This window comes from Oryctolagus cuniculus, chromosome 12 (genome assembly GCF_964237555.1).
Source record: "Oryctolagus cuniculus chromosome 12, mOryCun1.1, whole genome shotgun sequence".
NCBI classification, from domain to species: Eukaryota; Metazoa; Chordata; class Mammalia; order Lagomorpha; family Leporidae; genus Oryctolagus; species Oryctolagus cuniculus.
The window spans coordinates 24,326,608-24,344,605 of NC_091443.1; the positions used below are offsets into that span (position 1 = coordinate 24,326,608).

General features: G+C 47.4%; 1 protein-coding gene across 7 annotated transcripts in view; it reads right to left on the bottom strand.

Moving 5' to 3' along the window:
- GNG2 (G protein subunit gamma 2) overlaps positions 1 to 17,998 on the bottom strand; it is a 171,189-nt gene that overhangs the window by 19,751 nt on the left and 133,440 nt on the right. For all 7 annotated transcript variants that reach the window (XR_011380722.1, XM_070053666.1, XM_017348297.3 and 4 more), the window contains one exon: positions 6,189 to 6,304. Coding sequence is in view for 6 of the 7 variants with exons in the window: in XM_070053665.1 (XP_069909766.1) it covers positions 6,189 to 6,304 (116 nt within the window). In the remaining variant the exon portion in view is untranslated. The remainder of the gene's footprint in view (positions 1 to 6,188; positions 6,305 to 17,998) is intronic.

Genomic DNA, 17,998 nt, shown 5'->3' on the forward strand with positions numbered 1-17,998 from the left:
AAGACTCCCAGGACAGCAATGAAGTTTTATGGAGGCCCTGCTGCCCTTTGCCTTTGTCCACGCTCCCTCCACTCGTGCACCATGGACGAGTTTCTTTCATTGCGCCTCGCTCAGCGTTAGCGTGAGTAGCCCGCTGTGCCTACAGCAGTCACAGTTCACAACCCCTCCACACCCCTTCCCTGCCTCTCCTTCCCATGTTCCATCAGTTCTTTCTACTCTCTGTCCTTAATGAAATGTGAACAAAGAAATACAGAAAGGCTGGAGGAGTAATTTATACATGCCTGGGGCTTATGAACCATAATGGGTTCATTAGCCCAAATCTCCCGGGAGTCGATAACAATGACATAGGACACGAGGTTTTAAAACCAGTATGACACTGGCCTGCAGGAGGGCTTTTCCATGCAAACTGTGTGACTGCAAGGGCCGTGGCTGGACCGTCCACAGCTCTGCTCAGGGCAGTGCCCACTCCCTCTTGTAAAGGGTCCTACTGAGGGAGCCCTGGACTAGAGGCAGGCCAGAGCGACTCCACCCCACAGCTCCTTGCTGGCGCATACACACTGAACAAAACCAGATGCAAGATGCAAGCTCCGGTGGAACAGCAATGGCCAGTGGACAGTGAGATTTAGGTTTCGACAAAAACGACTTAGAAAAGGTTCCATTAAGACTGTCCCTGCCTTCACAATGGCCGAAGTATAACCGGTACATTTGCTTGCGTGTTAAAGGCACCCAAATACCCCCGTGCTGTGAGAACTCTGCGGCCGGGTCTGTCTCTCTCCCAGCCCCTCCCTTTGCCAGAAGCTCCTCTGTCTCCTATTCAAATACAACTTCACTTCTCTCCTCACCATAGTGTTTGGTCTTGTATATTGTCATGGATACCAGGCCACCAACCCGGACTCATCTCACCAGTTTTCCCACAACACGAACCTTGGTCACCTCCGCCACAGGAGGTTCTCCCAGAGGTACACAGAGCCACTGCTGTCCTTTCTAACCCTGCGAGGTCACTACCCTAACTGGGAAATTGCACACATGGTATCTACAGAGAGAAGCCCTGCCCGGCTGCATGGACAGTGGGTAGAGCAGCTCAGGAGGCCTGAAGGGACCCCCCGCTGAAAGCAAACAACGAAGCCCGAAGCCACAGCTGGCAATGGTGTTGGTGCAGTTGTGGTCTTGCCACCGCCTCAACGAAAACCGATCTGGGGCTTCACCACAGCACGCTTGCCTGGCCCTGCGGTGCTGAACAGACGCTGTGACCCGGGCCGCGGCTGTGTTTCCAACAACGGAAGGTCTAACGGGCCAAGAGAGACTCAGGGATTCGCAGTGAAGTCCCCCTAGGAGGGCATCTGTGTAGTGCTCAGTTCATCAGGTTCTTGCTCTGTCCCCCTTTCAGCAGGGGTTCATGTGTGTCTCCTCAAAGGACAGCCAGGGTGTGCCACTGGCTTCTTTCTGATGACATTTGGTAATTATGCCTCCTTGCTATCTTATTCGTATGGATAACAGACCTTATTCCTATTTTTGGGCAACCCTGTACGAGGCTAGAGATCTTTGAGGGCAAGAATCGTGTCTTTATTCACCTGCATATCTCTGAAACCCAACAAATCCAAGCAATTTAGCAATCTCCCAACAAAATATTCATTCGATAGAAGAACGAATAAACAACTGGACAAACAGCAAACATTCCACCTCAGTCTGGAAGGAGTCACGAGCCAGTTGTCAAGTAAGGCGGGAAGATGAGAGGGGAAGGGGCCTGAATGTTGTAGGCATGGGAGTGTCCCCTGAAGGGAATTAAGAGTGATTCAGGCCGGCGCTGCGGCTCACTAGGCTAATCCTCCGCCTAGCGGTGCCGGCACACTGGATTCTAGTCCCGGTCGGGGCGCTGGATTCTGTCCCGGTTGCCCCTCTTCCAGGCCAGCTCTCTGCTGTGGCCAGGGAGTGCAGTGGAGGATGGCCCAGGTGCTTGGGCCCTGCACCCCATGGGAGACCAGGAAAAAGCACCTGGCTCCTGGCTCCTGCCATTGGATCAGCGCGGTGCGTCGGCCGCAGCGCGCCGGCCGTGGTGGCCATTGGAGGGTGAACCAACGGCAAAGGAAGACCTTTCTCTCTGTCTCTCTCTCTCACTGTCCACTCTGCCTGTCAAAAAATAAAAATAAAAAAAAAATGAAAAAAATGAAAAATGAAAAAAAAAAAAGAAGAAGAAGAAGAAGAAGAGTGATTCAGTGCAGCATGTGGACAAGGGGAAGGCGACGAATCGTTAAGAGCTGGGCAGGGGCCAGAGGAGCCTCGTGCGCTCCGCTGAAGATGAAGAGCTGCATTCGGTCTCATAGGTGATAGGGAATCGTGAGGAGACTTTCTGTGGGAGAGGGACGCTACGAGATGTTCTCTTACAAAGCTTCTGTGGCAGCAGTGTGATGGGTAACTGACAGCAGGGAAGGAGATGGGTTGAGATGGGAGTGAGGAGATGGGGGAAGAGCCCCTTTGCTGTCAGCAGCACAGGTGAGGCATGATGGAGGTCTGCCCGATGGCTGAAAGGCCTGCTTCCGCCCTCCTCCTCCCTCACTGTCAGTCTTCATTAGCCATCACCCCATCACATCCTCCTCAGGAGCAGTGCCTGGGGCGGCTGAGCAGTCATGGAAAATGCCAGCCATAACAGAGCTGCCCAAACTTTTACCTTTATTGGGTCACCCCAAAAAGCTGAGCGATGTTTTCTAGAAGGCCCAGGAGCAGAACTTTCCTTCCCCCTAAACAAGTCCAGTCTGATACTACAAATCGTGGCCTGCCTCATTTCTCTCTGACTTTTTTTTTTTTTTTTTTTAAGATTTATTTGTTGGGGCTGCTGCTGCGGCACAGTGGGTTAAGCTGCTGCCTGCAATGCCAGCATCCCATATGAGAGCTGGTTTGAGTTCTGGCTGCTCTGCTTCCAACCCAGCTCCCCTGATAATGAACCTGGGAAAGCAGTGAGGGGTGGCCCAAGTGCTCGGGTCCCTGTCGCCCATGTGAAACACTCAATAGAGTTCTCAGTTCCTGGTTTTGGCCTGGCCCAGCCCAGGCCATTGTGGCCGTTTGTGTAGTGAACCACTGGACGGAGCCTCTGTATGTGTGTGTGTGTCTATTTTTCCCTCTCTCTCCATCATTCTGCCTTTCAAATAAATACATAAATAAACAAATTTTAAAATATTTATTTATTTGAAAGACAGATTGACAGAGAGAAGAGGAAGAGAAGGAAGAGGAGGAGGAGAAAAAGGCGGAGGATGAGGAAAAGGAACAGGAGGAGGAGGAGTAAGAGAGAGACACTGATTCTGTCCACTAGTTCACTCCCCAAATGATGATAACAGCTGAGGCTAGGCTAAGCCAAAGCCAAGAATCACGAGTCAAGAATTCCATGAGGGTCTCACACATAGGTGGCAGGGGCCCAAGCCTTGGGCCATCATCTGCTATCTTTCCAGGCACATTAGCAGGGAGCTGGATCAGAAGCAGAGCAGCCAGGTCTCAAACCGGCACTCTGACATGGGGTGCTGGTGACACAAACGGTGACAGAACCTGTTGCACCATAACACCAGCCCCTCCCTGGAGTTTCTATTCCCACCTGCCACTTTATATTTTTCAGCAAGGGAGTAAAAAAGATGAGGAAAGAGAAGAGGAAAAAAGGACTGTGGCAAAGGAGTAAGGCAGTGGTAAGGATGTCACTTCTCTCATTCATGAACAACAGAATCAAAGCTGTTGAAAGAAGGCCAGGAACTGACTAGGTCTCGTGGCTCATTAATAGGAGCTACAATTTATAGGGAAGTTGAAGCATTTGGAAAACTTGTCCATAGATATTTGCTCAGCTTATTTTCCAAAGGAAGATGAACTCCTCCCTTCACTCACTAGCACATTCTTGATGGGATTTAGAAGGCACAAATCAGTTCTGAACCTTGGGATTAACTGAAAAAATTTTTTTAAAAATACTGAGTTAAAAAAATACAGATGCCTGGAGCATACCCAAGCAATTCTGATTTAATTGGTTTGGGAATTGGTTCCTCTACAAAGCTCTCTGGTTGATGCGAACACACATCTGGGCTGCAAACCACTGCTCTACACCAGGTAAACACACTTTTTCTGAAAAGGTCCAGAGAATAGACATGTTAGCCTCTGTGGGCTACACGGTCTCTGTTACAGCCACTCTGCTCTGTTGCGGTAGGGTAGAAGCAGCCACCAACAATAAGTGAGGGTGTGCAACCGTGTTCCAATAGCACTTCATTTACAAAAAGATAGGCAGTGGGCTGGATTTCATGGGAGAAATAGTTTATTACCCTCTGCAAAGTCAGAGGTAGCTGCATTGCCCACGTTGGAGAAAATACTAGTCCAGTTGAAAAAAATAGGAAAAGGTACTAGTTTTTTTTTAAGAATTATTTTATTTATATGAAAGACCGAGTTACAGAGAGAAGTAGAGCCAGAGAGAGAGAGAGAAGTCTTCCATCTGCTGGTTTACTCCCCCAGTGACCACCAGAGCTGAGTTGATCCAAAGGCAGGAGCCAGGAGCTGCTTCTGGGTCTCCCACGCGGTTGCAGGGGCCCAAGGACTTGGGCCATCCTCTACTGCTTTCCCAGGCCATAGCAGAGAGCTGGATCAGAAGAGGAACAGCTGGGACTAGAAGTGGCACCCATGTGGGATGCCAGCATAGCAGGCTGGGGCTTTAACCTGCTGTATCACACTGCAGGCCCCCCAAAAAGTACTAGGTTTAAAAGGCATTTGAAGGAATGCTCTAGTTTCATTATTGTAAAATGAGATATATAAAGAATTTTACCTCCAGTAAAGTGAAATTTTGATGATTGGCAAATACCATTCAATGGCTACTTGTTAATAATGATGCTATGCAGGCAAACTTTACGTATAGAATCTACCAACAAATGGGTAGGATTTAAAGTGTTGGTTCAGAATGAATTAGCTCCAATTTATGGCAAGGCTGTCAGGTTAGGTTTAGGGAGTGGGAGAAAGAAAGAAGTAGACTATTAAACCTTTATGTTTGACTTCTTAGAGAGACCAGGTGTGGTTTTTGTGTTTTAAAGAAAAAAATTCAATAATGTACAAATAAGAAAAAAAAATAATGACCTGCAGTGGTATATAGAAGGGTTTGGCTTAAAAGACAGATACTTGATCCTAGAACTTGAACTAGGATAGAAAGCTGAAAATCCAAATGAGAAGAGGATCACTCTGTAGGGTCAAGGCAGTGGCTGGGAGAATGATAAGTCTTTTGGGGCTGGTGCAGTGGGTTAAGCTGCAATGCTGGCAACCCATATGGGCACTGGTTTAAGACCTGCCTGCTCTAATTCTGATCCAGCTCCCTCCTAATGACCTGGGAAAGCAGTGAAAGATGGCCCAGGTTCTTGGGCCTCTTTCACCCACGTGGGAGAACTGGAGGAAGCTCCTGGATCCTGGCTTCAGCCTGGCCTAGTTCTGGCCATTGTGGCCATCTGGGGAGTGAACCAGTAGAGGGAAGATCTCTCTTTCTTGCTCTCTCCTTCTTTTCTCTGTGTCATTCTGCTTTTCAAATAATCAATTTTTTTTAAAGGGATGATAGGTCTTTTGTGTTTTCCAATTTCTTTGGCTAGAATTCAGCCATGGACATATGTTTTGTTTTGTTTTGATTTTTACTTTCATAGGGAACCAATGTTAATACCATCTGAAGCTGGAGAAATCTGGAGAAGGGAAAGTCACATTAGAAAAACGGATGCTCTGGGGCCATTACTGTGGCATAGCGGGTAAAGCCGCCTACAGTGCCGGCATCCAATACGGGTGCTGGTTCAAGTCCCGGTTGCTCCACTTCCGATCCAGCTCTCTGCTGTGGCTTGGGAAAGCAGAAGATGGCCCAAGTGCTTGGGCCCCTGCACCCACGTGGGAGACCTGGAAGAAACTCCTGGCTTCAGATCAGCACAACTCTGACCATTGCAGCCAAATGGGGAGTGAACCAGCAGATGGAAGCCTTCCTCTCTCTCTCAACCTCTCCTTCTCTCTCTGTTTAATTCTGACTTTCCATAAATAATGAATAAATCTAAAAAAAAAAAAAGAAAAATGGATGTTCGCCTAATCATGAGGCTTCTCTCCTACCATCCCTGATTTCATCCACGTCTGTGAGACAACAGTCAATGGACAGATGGCTGCAAATCATGTTCCCAGTCAGCAAGCTACAGAGTGTGGGTTTGTGCGGTCCTTACCTTTATCCTGTCGATGTTGGCTTCCATCTTGAGCTGCTCTACCAGCTTCCTGGCTTGTGCTATGCTGGCGGTGTTGTTGCTGGCCATCGGAGTGCTGGATGGGCTTCTCAGACACACTAGGAAAGAAAACAGGGGAAGATGTGTCAGGAATGCACGAGCCATCAAATGCGCAGGCTCACCCCAACTGGAGGAGCTCAAAACAGTGGTCGCAGCCGGGCCTGGATACGGAAGATGGGGTTTGATTTTCCAACTCCCAGCAACCCCCACAGCTTCTTCAGAGGAGAAATAAGTAGAAGAGTGCTTACCAACTCAGATAGAATAGGAGAATTTTCCATGTTAAAAACCCAAGGTATTCAAGTTACCTTAATTCAGTGTGGTAAGGGCCATAGTGTGCACTGCTACTGTTTTATTGTTTTCTTGGATGCTCCTATTATTGTCAGACAGTGCACGCCCTTAGAGCTGAGGGGTGAAAGGCAAACAGAGGGACAGATGGTACATTCTAGACTTCTCCAGGACTCAAGACAGCAAGTTTACAATGTACTTGTGATGGACTCAAATCCCAACCCTCTGGCTAACTTGACCACCTCAACCTATTCCACTGCAAAGATGTTGCAACAGGAGGCGTGGTTTTGTGGTGATGCTGTTGTAAACAGTCACTCATGTCCTCTTTGTATGAAAATGGCTTGATTCACAGCTCCATGCTTTACTCACAGTCTCTCCAAAACACATCTACAATGTCAAGAGAAAGGGATCACTGTGTCTACCTTGTGAAATATGTTGATTTGCTCACCAGCATTACTCTACATTGAGTACAAGGGACTTCTCACTTTATGCACATGGAAAAGGAAGCTAAAGGCTTTGAGAGTGGAGTTCTACATCTGAGTGGATTGTGAGATGGTTCCTTGCTCTGGCTGTGCCAGCCCCTCCCCATCTGTATACTCTTCCCCCTTCAAGTTCCACCCCAATTTCATTTCTCTTATACTTTCTTTTTGACCCCACCATCTCCCTTTGTTCCTGGTGCTCAGCTTGGAGTGTCCTATTTTATTTTTAGGGCAGGTTTTCTCCACATTTTGATTGGTATTGTGGCCTGTTTCAGGATCATTTGTGTAAAAGTCGCGCCCCCTTGAGGTCACTGACACCTATCAATACCTGAGACTTCCACGCTAACTAGAGTGTGTGACCAAGAAATGTGAGGCCTTAACCACCGCTTCTGTCAGCACTAGTCAGACCTTGTTCTTAAGACACGATAATAAAAACCATGACTTTTGCTGGATTTGCAAGATCTTTTTATCTGGGCACGGGGTAGGATCAGGTTACCCATCTCAAAAAGAGAAGAAGACTTAGAAAACCCAGGGAAGGAAGAATAACCCATAACACATTTCATACACAGATTTATCAACACAATCAAGAAACAATTTTTGTTTTAATTACCCCAAGAGCCAAAATCTATAAATTATCTCTTTTGATACTTATTTCCTGATAACAAACTCTTCAAGACGAAAGAAGAAATTTTATGTAAGTCTCTATAAACATGCAAGTCTCTTCAAAGAGAGTGCTACTTTATAATGAATACTGCAAGATCAGCGACCCAACGGCATTTGCAGTGTAAATTGGAAGATAATTAACTGTTCCCGCAGCTTCCTTTCAAAGGGTTTGGACATGAGAAAGGGAGAATGAAGACTGAGGGGTTTTTGAAGACACAAACAGTCTCTGAAGTCTCCTTTCATACACTTGGAGACGAAGGGAGGGGGCAGTGCATGTGAACGCAAGAAATAAAAGGAGCCTTCCACAGCTAGGATTTCACCAGCCTGCCTAGGGTCTCCATTGTCTCAGCCCTACAGGAGATGAGACAGACGAGGCCCAGCCCAGCAGAACGCGGCAGGGCCAAGGTGCAGGCTGGACTCACCCAGGCGGTGGCCTAACTCTGCCACTCTTCCAGAGCTGGAAGCAGCTGCGACAAGCCCTGGGCAGGATTCTGTGAGGTTAATGTTTCTGCTGCACTTGGATGCAGTCATCACATTAACATGCGGGTTATCACAGAGTTACCAAATCCTGGTGGGCTTCAGGGAGTCTCTTGGGAGTTGAGCCAGCTGCTTCTCTGCCCTCGAATGGAAATATCCTAAAGGCCTTGGGCAGAAAAATAGTTTTCCCACCCTTGCGCTAGAAAGATGGCTCCACTCCAGGGTGAGCAGGAAGGATGTGAGTCCACACTGACTCCACGGAGCCGCCACCTGTGTTGTGGCCCAGCCTCGTTTACGTGACAGAATTGTGTATGTATTGTGTACATCACAGTTATTAAGGGTTTCTGTCACTGGATGACAGATCGACCATTAACTGATGAAATGGCCCATCACTTTCCTCCTGGAAAGTCTGTCCTGTGCCTTTCCTTGCTCTCTGGGAGAAGCTGGGGGTTCCCTGAGAAGAGAGAGAGAGAGAAAGAGAGAGAGAGAGAGCGAGCGAGCGCGAGCCCATTAGTTCTCCTGTTGCCGTAACACATTCCTACAGATGGACTGGCTCAAACCACAGGAATGGGCTATCTTACAGCTCTGCGCGTCCAAAGCCTGCACTAGGTCTCACTGGGCTAAACGCAAAAAAGCGCAGGCAGAGCTGGGACCTTCGGAAGCTCTAGAAGAATCCGTGCCCCTCCCCTTTCCAATAGCTGGACACCACGTGCGGTCCCTGGCTCTTGGCCCCTTCCTTCATCTTTAAGGCTGGCAGGGGTGGGTCAGTCCTTTTGGCAACCCATCACTCCAACTCCAGATTCTGAAATCACAACGCCTTCCCAGCCGGATCCTCGCCTGTCCGCCTCTCCCGTGTGTAGGGACCCTTGTACCTTTACTCTGTTCGCCCAGACATCCCAGGGTGACTCCTTTAGGTCACCTGATTAGCAACTTGAATTCCATCTGCAGCCAGCCGCAGGTTCTGGGAATCAGGACATGAGCATCTTTTGGGAGGGGGGTTATTTTGTCTAGTGTGGAAAGAGATCTAAAGAGACCTCGTTAGAGGCAGGGAGGGAGGGAGTGGGGAGATGGGGTAGAGGAAGAAGAGGGAAGGGGCAGGGGTCTAGAAATGCTGGGGAGAGGGCGCATGTAAAACCTAAGGGGAAAGGAAACACAGGCTTCGGTCTGAGCGCCCTGTTTTAGCAGGTGTTCCTGCTTTACCACGTGCCCCAGGTGTTGAGGGTCCGATGCAGGGTGAGAACACCTGGCAGATTTGGCCCTGTTTCACGTCCAGCTGCTCGTCCCTAAAAGCACTGAAGAAAAGTAGTACATTTTCCTTAAAAGTGACGGTGACATCTGCGTGAGAGGCAAGAATCAAGTAGATAGGACACAGGGTCCATTTCAGGGTCACAGGCTCTTGGTGAGGGGTCTCCGTCGACTGGCAGGTGAAGAGAGGAGCAACCAGCTCAATCCAGAGGGCTGAGCCCACAGGGGAAGGAGCAGGAGCAGATGGAGGGGAGGAAAGAACAGGGAAGGTGACCGGATTGTGCCAGGGAGCCTGGGGCTGAACAGAGCAGTGAGGAGGTGTGGAGCCAGGCAGGGCCCCTCTGTGACACTGCACCCCTAGGGGGCGCCACTCCCCCATACCCCAGAAGCTCTTCTTCACCATCCAATTGGCCATCCTGGAGAGTGGACACTGACACATTCACTGGAGTTATGTATTTGAGAGAGAGTGCGTTCTACCATGTGCCGATTTACTCAGTCCCCAAATGCTGCAATGGCTGACGGTGGGCCAGGCCAAAGCCAGGAGGCTGGAACTCAATCCCACAAGGGTGGCAGGAATCTAGGTACTTGAGTCATCACTGCTGCCTCCCAGAATCTGCATTAGCAGGAAGCTGGAGTCAGGAGCCAGAGTCGGAAATCAAACCCAGGCATCCACTAACCCTAACCCTAACCCTAACCCCAACCCAACCCCAACCCCAACCCCCAACCCCAACCCCCAACCCCCAACCCCAACCCCAACCCCAACCACTAGGCTGAACACCAACTCTCTTGGCTGTGTTATTAATGCTTTCTCTTTTTCCTATTTCTCCTCCATATCAAGAACACATGGATAGTGAAGTTGCTTTTGATTTGCCCTCCTCTATTTTTCTGTGAACATGGTCCTCAATAAACCTCTCCCACTGCTACTGTGAATCATAAAATCCCAAGCAGGAATACTGTGCTGCTGCATGTCTCAAAAATCCAAGTCATAATTTCCTGAAGTTTGCCCCCTTGGAGGCCTCTTGCTCATGACGTGACTTATGCAGAATGTGATGATCAAGCAAAGCAAGCCTCCTTTCCCAAATGGTAAACCCACAGTGTCCTAGAAGCAAGTGACTTTGTACTTGTTAGAAAAGTCAATAGCTACTTCCTGAGACACCAAGGGACATAGCTCTGTTTCTGGTTAGCCAACTACTGATCGATCACAAAAGTGAAGAAAACCAGGGAAAAGCCTTTTCAGGATTAACTCTGGTTCATAAGATAAAGCTATCCTGTCTTCTAAGTTTGAAGCATTTGGACAAGGTCTCACATGCCCACATTTCCACCGACTCTATCAAGATCCCTCCACATCACTGGTTCTTCTCTTTTTCATTTATTTGTTTTTGTTGGTAAAATATATAACACAATTTACTATCCTAACCATTTTTCAGCGCATCATTGAGTGGCATTAAATACATGCATGTTGTTGTGAAACCAACACCACCAGCCACCGCCAGCACTTTTTAACTTGCAAAACTGAAACTGAACCCTTTAGACAAGAACTTCCCCTTTTCCCACCTGCCGCAGCTCCTAGCAACCACTGTTCTCTTTCTGACCCTATGATTCTGACTACTCCAAGGCCCTCAAGTCAGAGGAATGATGCAGTATTTGCCTCTTGAGAGTGGCTTATTTCACTTAGTACTTCATGCTGTGCTGCAGCATCTCTCAGAATGTCCACCCCTTTAAACCTGAGTGATACTCCACTGTATGTCTATACCACATTTTCTTTAGCCACTCATCAGCTGATGGACACTGTGGTTGCTTCCACATTTTATTTTATTTTTCAATAGCTTGTAAATATTTTTCAAATAATCAGCTTATTTGAGAGGCAGAGAGAGAGAGAGAGAAAGAGAGAGAGGCGCCCCATCCACTGGTTTACTTTCCAAATGCCTGCAACAAAGACCGGAGCCTGTAACTCAATCCAGGGCTCCCACACGGGTAGCAGGGACCCATGTACTTGTGCAGACCATCACCATTGCCTCCCAGTGGGTATGTTAGCAGGAAGCTGGAATGTGAGTTGTTTTAGGACTCAATTCCAAGCACTCCAATATGGGATGCGAGTATCTTAATTGGTATCTCAACCATGTCCAGTCCTGCTTCCACATTTTAGCTACTATAAAAAATGCTGCTGTGAACGTGGGTGCACAAATACCTCTTCAAGAACCTGCTTTCAATTCTTTTGGGAGTTTACCTTTAGGTGGAAATGCTGGGTCAACTGCAAATCTATTTTTAATTTTTTTTTTTTGAGAACCAACATCCTGTTTTCTACTGCTGGCTGTACCATTTTACATTCTGACCAACAATGCAGAAGTGTTTCAATTTCTCCACATCCTTACCAACACTTGTTATTTTCTGCTTGTTTTGGTAGTAGCCATTTAGTGGATATGAGATGTTATCTTATTGCTGCTTGTATTATCACTTCACTAATGGTTAGTCATGTTCAGCATCTTTTCATGCATTTTTGGCCATTCATGTAATCTTTGCAGAAATGTCTATACAAGCCTATTACCCATTTTTCAGTTGGGTTGATTTTTGTTGTTGTTGAGGTTTAGGAGTTCTCTGTTTATTTAGGACATTCATTCCATATTAGACATATGGTGTGCATTTTCTCTCCCCAGTCCATAGGCTGCCTTTTCACTCTTTTGATGAACAAAAGTTTTAAACTCCAATGCAGCCAAAGTCGTGTACTTTTGAGTCTGTTGTTTTGTGCCCTTGGTGTCATATATAAGAAATCATGGCCAAACTCAATGTAGTGAAGCTTCTGCCCTGTGTTTTTTTTTTTTCTCAAGAATTTTATAGTTTTTGCTCTTATATGTGGGTGCTTGCTCTACCTTGAGTTAAGTGTCTTCCTGGTGTTAGGCCCAACTTCATTCTTTTGCCCGCATTTCTCTAATAGGTCCAGCACTGTTGGCTAAAAAGACTCCTCCCCAGTGACTTGTGAACTGAATATCTGTGTTTCCTCCCCTAGCAGATTCCGATGTCGAATCCTCATCCCCTCCATGATGTTATTTAGAGGTGGGGCTTTTGAGAGGTAATTGAACCATGGAAGTAGGGAATTCATGAATGGGATGAGTGCTCCTATAAGAGCGAGCAGACAGAGATGAGCTCTCCCTCTTTCAAGGCTGTGTGAATACACAGAGAACAGGTGGTAGCCTGTAAACAAGGAAAAAGGCCCTCACTAGAACCTGACCATGATGGGACTGCGATCTTGGCCTTCCAGCCTTCAGAGCTGTGAGAAACAAACATTTGTTCTTTAAGAACTTAGTCTATGGTATTTGTGTTATAGCAGCCTGAACTGGGTGAGGCAAATGGCCTTGACAGCTTTTCTGAAAATCACAGACCATATACATTAGGGTTTATTTCTGGGCTATATTATTTATTCTAGGCTATATTATTTCTGGGTTTATTCTACTGGTCTATAGATGAACTGTTGTTATGACAGTGTCGTAATAAGTTGTGAAATCAGGAAGTGTGAGTGCTTCAACTTGCTCTTTCTTTTCAAGATTATTTTGGTTATTTAGGGTCTCTTGAGATTCCATATACATTTTAGGGTGTATTTTTTATTTTTCTGCCAAAGAGATTGTGTTTAATCTGTGGAATACTTTGGGTATTATTGACATTTTATCATAAAAATCTTATAATTCAAGAATGTGGGATGTCTTTCCATTTATATAAGTATTCTTTGATTTACTTAAATTTTATTTAAAAAGATTTATTTATTTGCGAGTCCATTACAGAGAGAGAGAAAAAATATCCTCCATCTGCTGGTTTACTCCCCAAATGGCCACATGGCCAGGGCTGGGCCAAGCTGAAGCCAGGAGCCAGGACCTTCCTCAGGATCTCCATGTGGGTTTCAGGGTCCAAGCACTTAGGTGGTCTGCTGCTGCTGCACTCCTAGGGGACGCTGGTGCTGCAGGGGGTGTTTAATCCACTGCACCACACCAGCCTCATATTTGGCAAGGCTGCTTATCTTTCATGGTTAAGTCTTTTACATCCTTGGTTAACTGCTAAGCATTTTACTGTTTCCGATGGTGCTGCGAATGCAGTTGTCGTCTTGAGTCCCTTTTCGGCTCACTCACAGCTGGTGTGTGCAAATGCTCCATCACCGGGTCTTAGTGGGGAAGAGGGGACTTTTGTCCTCCACTCTTTCCTGGGATGAAGCGAATTGTACACCAGAAGTGCTGTCAGGGAAGGGTGCTGCACCCTGTGAAGGTATAAGGGGGACCAGACACAGGGTTGCTGTGTTCTCAAGGGGAAGTGCAGACATGCATCAGATAGTGTTCCTGTCTCATTCCACGTGCACCCCAAGTTGGGCAGAATGTTTTTGTAAGAGGGAAGAAATGGTTTGAATCCACTAATGACTGAAATAGCTCTAAAAGAAAAAGTAAAATTCTGCTGAAGACATATTGTAGACAAAGCTTCAAAAGACAAGTATCTCTAAAACACACACACACACACACACACACACACACACACTATTAGTTAAAAAGTGAGTCACAGGTGATTGATTTCTACACATTGATCCCCCCTTTTCCTATCAGCCAAGTCTTTGGGACTGCTCTGTGACTTGTCAGGCCAGAGAACTCAACTTTGCGGAGGCCCAGGCTGGCCCTGGAGCCACCAGCAATGGGCCTAGCAGCCAACTCCACCTCTTCTAGGACTTGGTGGGGCAGAGAGAGAGTTAGAGTCTGCTTCTTAGAAAATCCAAGATTCAGGGCCAACACAAGTTAAAGCCCTGGCCTGCAGTGCCGGCATCCCATATGGGCACCAGTTCAAGTCCCACCTGCTCCACTTCCGATCCAGCTCCCTGCTAATGCTCCTGGGAAAACAGCGGAGGATGGCCCACATCCTTGGGCCCAGCGCCAGTGTGGCAGATGATACCTGGAAGAAGCTCCTGGCTCCTAGCTTCAGATCATCTCAGTTCTGGTCGTTGTGGCTGTTTGGGGCGTGAAGATCTCTGTTTCTCTTTGTCTCTACCTCTCTGTAACTGTCTTTTAAATAAATAAGATAAATCTTTTTTTTAAAAAAAAAGAAAACTCAAGATTCTTAGAGCCATTTCTGGGATCCCAGAGGGCTTCTGGGTACTGGCTAGGATGATGACCAAAGGTTGGATAGTGCTACAGTGATACTTCTTGGTCCAGCAAGCTGGAGTAAACCAAGCAACAGGTGGCACATGCCAAGTAGTAGATCATCTGGCGACCAATGTAGGGCATGGGATGTGCCTGGTTACAGTCTCTGAACTTGAATCAGAGAATCACAATGCTGAAGACTTACTGATTCAGAATTCTAGAAGCAAAATCTCTCTCTATTTAAAGATTTATTTGTTGGAAAGGCAGAATTACAGAGAGAGAGAGGGGGGAAGAGAACGAGAGAGATTCCATCTGCTGGTTCACTCCCTAGATGGCCACAACTGTTAGAGCTGTGCCCATCTGAAGGTAGGAGCCAGGAGCTTCTTCTGGGTCTCCCACACGGGTGTAGGGGCCAAGGACTTGGGCCATCTTCAACTGTTTTCCCAGGCCATAGCAGAGAGCTGGATTGGAAGTGGAACAGCCGGGACTTGAACAGGCACCCATATAGGATGCTGGCACTGCAGGCAGTGGCTTTACTCACTCACACCACAGCAACAGCTCACAAAATCTCTTTAAAATTCCAGCAAAGCACACTCTGCAACTCCCAAATGGGGGTCTATTTTTTCTCCACTCAACTCACTGGGCCAAACAGGTTAGTAATCCCTCTTAGGAAACACCTGGAACTGTGTGGGAGTGGGGTGGGCTGTGACGATCCCTGGGGGTGTGGCAGGCATTTAATAAGCAGGGGCAGAGCCACTCATGCCCTGCAGCAACCACACAGCAAGGGACTGTGCCCACTGCACCCTCAGTGAGAACCGCAAAGGGCACTTGGCAAACAGCCAGAGAGCCACGCGTGAGCCGTGTGCTCCTCGGGGAAAGGTTCCCCCACCTCGCCTTTAAGAGTCTTACATCTCAACATCCCCATGACCAGCCAGTGTTAAACCTGTGTTAAGTGCTCATAATCTGCATCAACGTTACTATGCTTTATGGATATGTGGTCCTCGCTCACTGGAAATACAGCCAGGTGTCCGTCATGCAATGTTTGTGGAGAATGAAATTACATGGGGTTAGGGTTGGCACTGCGGCACAGTAGGCATCCCAGGCAGTGCCAGCATCCCATTTGGTGCCAGTTCTAGTCCCAGATGCTACTCTTCTGATCCAGCTCTCTGCTATGACCTGAGAAATCAGTAGAGGATGGCCCAGGCGCTTGGGCCCTGCACCTGTGTGGGAGACCTGGAAGAAGCTCCTGGCTCCTGGTTTCGGATCGGCGCAGCTCCAGCTGTTGTGGTCATTTAGGGAGTGAACAGTGGATAGAAGACCTTTCTGTCTGTCTTTTCCTCTGTCTGTAACTCCACCACTCAAATAAATAAAATATTTTTAAAAAATTATGTAGGGTACGCCGGCGCCGCAGCTCACTAGGCTAATCCTCCGCCTGTGGCGCCGGCACACCGGGTTCTAGTCCTGGTTGGGGCACCGGATTCTGTCCCGGTTGCCCCTCTTCCAGTCCAGCTCTCTGCTGTGGCCCGGGAGTGCAGTGGAGGATGGCCCAAGTGCTTGGGCCCTGCACCTGCATGGGAGACCAGGAAGAAGCACCTGGCTCCTGGCTTCGGATCAGCGCGGTGCGCCAGCTGCAGTGGCCATTGGAGGGTGAACCAACAGTAAAGGAAGACCTTTCTCCCTGCCTCTCTCTCTCACTGTCCACTCTGCCTGTCAAAAAAAAAAAAAAAAAAAATTATGTAGGGTTGCATTTGCAAGCGAGTAAAAAAGAATACAAAGAAGCAAAAATCCAGAGAACAATGGCAGAGATTGTGTGTAAGAGATGGGGGAGAGCTTTGCCAGAATGTTCTCATCGGCCCACCTGAATTCCAAAGCCAGGCATAACACAGACGGCTTTTGACTCTGTGTAAGCCATGAGGAGTCACCCCACCCAAGGAACGCTAGCAAAAGGCCTGCTAGGGAATTGTAACCAGTAGATGAAATTTCTTCTGCTAAAAATATACCAGTTCTTGTAATTTCTTTCAGAAGGAACTTTTCTGTTAAGAAACCATACATTTTCTTGTCATTTAGGCTTTTTAATAAGTACATAACCCCTTATTTCTCTGGCACAAAGATAAATTAAATGTTTTGATCGTGGGATTTCTGCTTTGGAGAGGCCGTGGGTTAATTGTGGAGGATTCCCTTCCTCTTTATTTTTCTTTAAGGTGGTTTGCAAACGCAGCATCCAGACTTCTCCCGGGACCTTTAATTTTCACTCTGATGATGTCCTTCTTAGGACTCTGTTCTGATAGTTGCGGGAGGCACCCTGTTCTATTTGCTTTGCATATTTATACATAAGGGTTATGCTGGCAACAAAACAACTTCTAGGTCTGGAAATATGAACTGGAGGCTTACAGTCTTCCAGTCACTTGATCGTATCTTTATTGTTCTCATTTGACAGTTAGCTACATATTGGTGATGGGTTGCAGGCTCATTTGATTTAGAGGACTAATTTCAAAATATTCCAATTTAGAATATTAGAGTTTCTGCAGTTAGTCATGGGGATAAATGTCTTTGTTAACTGCTCATACTACAACCCACATTTAGCTTGGGCATTTTTGTTATTCAGTTTTTTTTTCTTCAACTCTAATTTATTCTGGGCAGGTAAGTAAGCCATCCTGACACTGATTATATATGCTAATACATATGTCAGATTATATATACATCGAATTATATGCACGTCATCAACTAGGTTATATTTTCATATACACTGGCTATTACATAATAAGACAACATGAGGGCCTTCAAAAGGCCCACGCAAAGTGTGTACTGTGGAAAATCTGCACATGGACTTTCGAACTGTTTGCACCTAAGTAAACTTTTCTTCTCGCTGCCTTTTCCCGTGAACTTGGGGAAGTGCCCTCTGCACGTGAAGAGAACGGCCACTGCCCGTTCCCCAAAGCGCCTTCCCCATCAGAACAAGGGGGAGCAGGTGGAGCGGCCGCAGTGCAAGTCCTCACCGCGCGCCAGTCTGCCAGGGTTCAGGGTCGCCTTCTGTCAGGCTTGTCTTCCTATTTCCACTTGTCACTTTGACCCGAGAGCACCAAAATAGCACACTTCAATCTCCACTAATCAGCAAGTGCTAATTTTCTTTTGGTTCCCCAGCCTCCAAGGACATTTTAAACCCAGAAGGGCTTTGTGAGGATGCTCAATGAACACTGCCAAGGTTGCAATCTGCACCAGCCAGGGCTGGAATCCCTCTTGCACACTCACTTCCAGCAATTGAGTCCATCACGGAACGCTGGCCTGTCACAAGACCCCGCTTTCCTCGCTGGCCTGTGCTGGTTTCAAGCAGCAGTGTGGAACCTGCTGATGGAGAATCATAAAGGAGACGGCAGCAGAGCAGTGGGCGTGGGGTGGCAGGGGTGTGGAGGAAGGGCTGGGAGCTGGAAGGGTGAGGTGACCTTGGACTCCACGGGCATTGGTTTTTGTATCTGAGGCAAGGGACCGTAGGGGAGGGGAG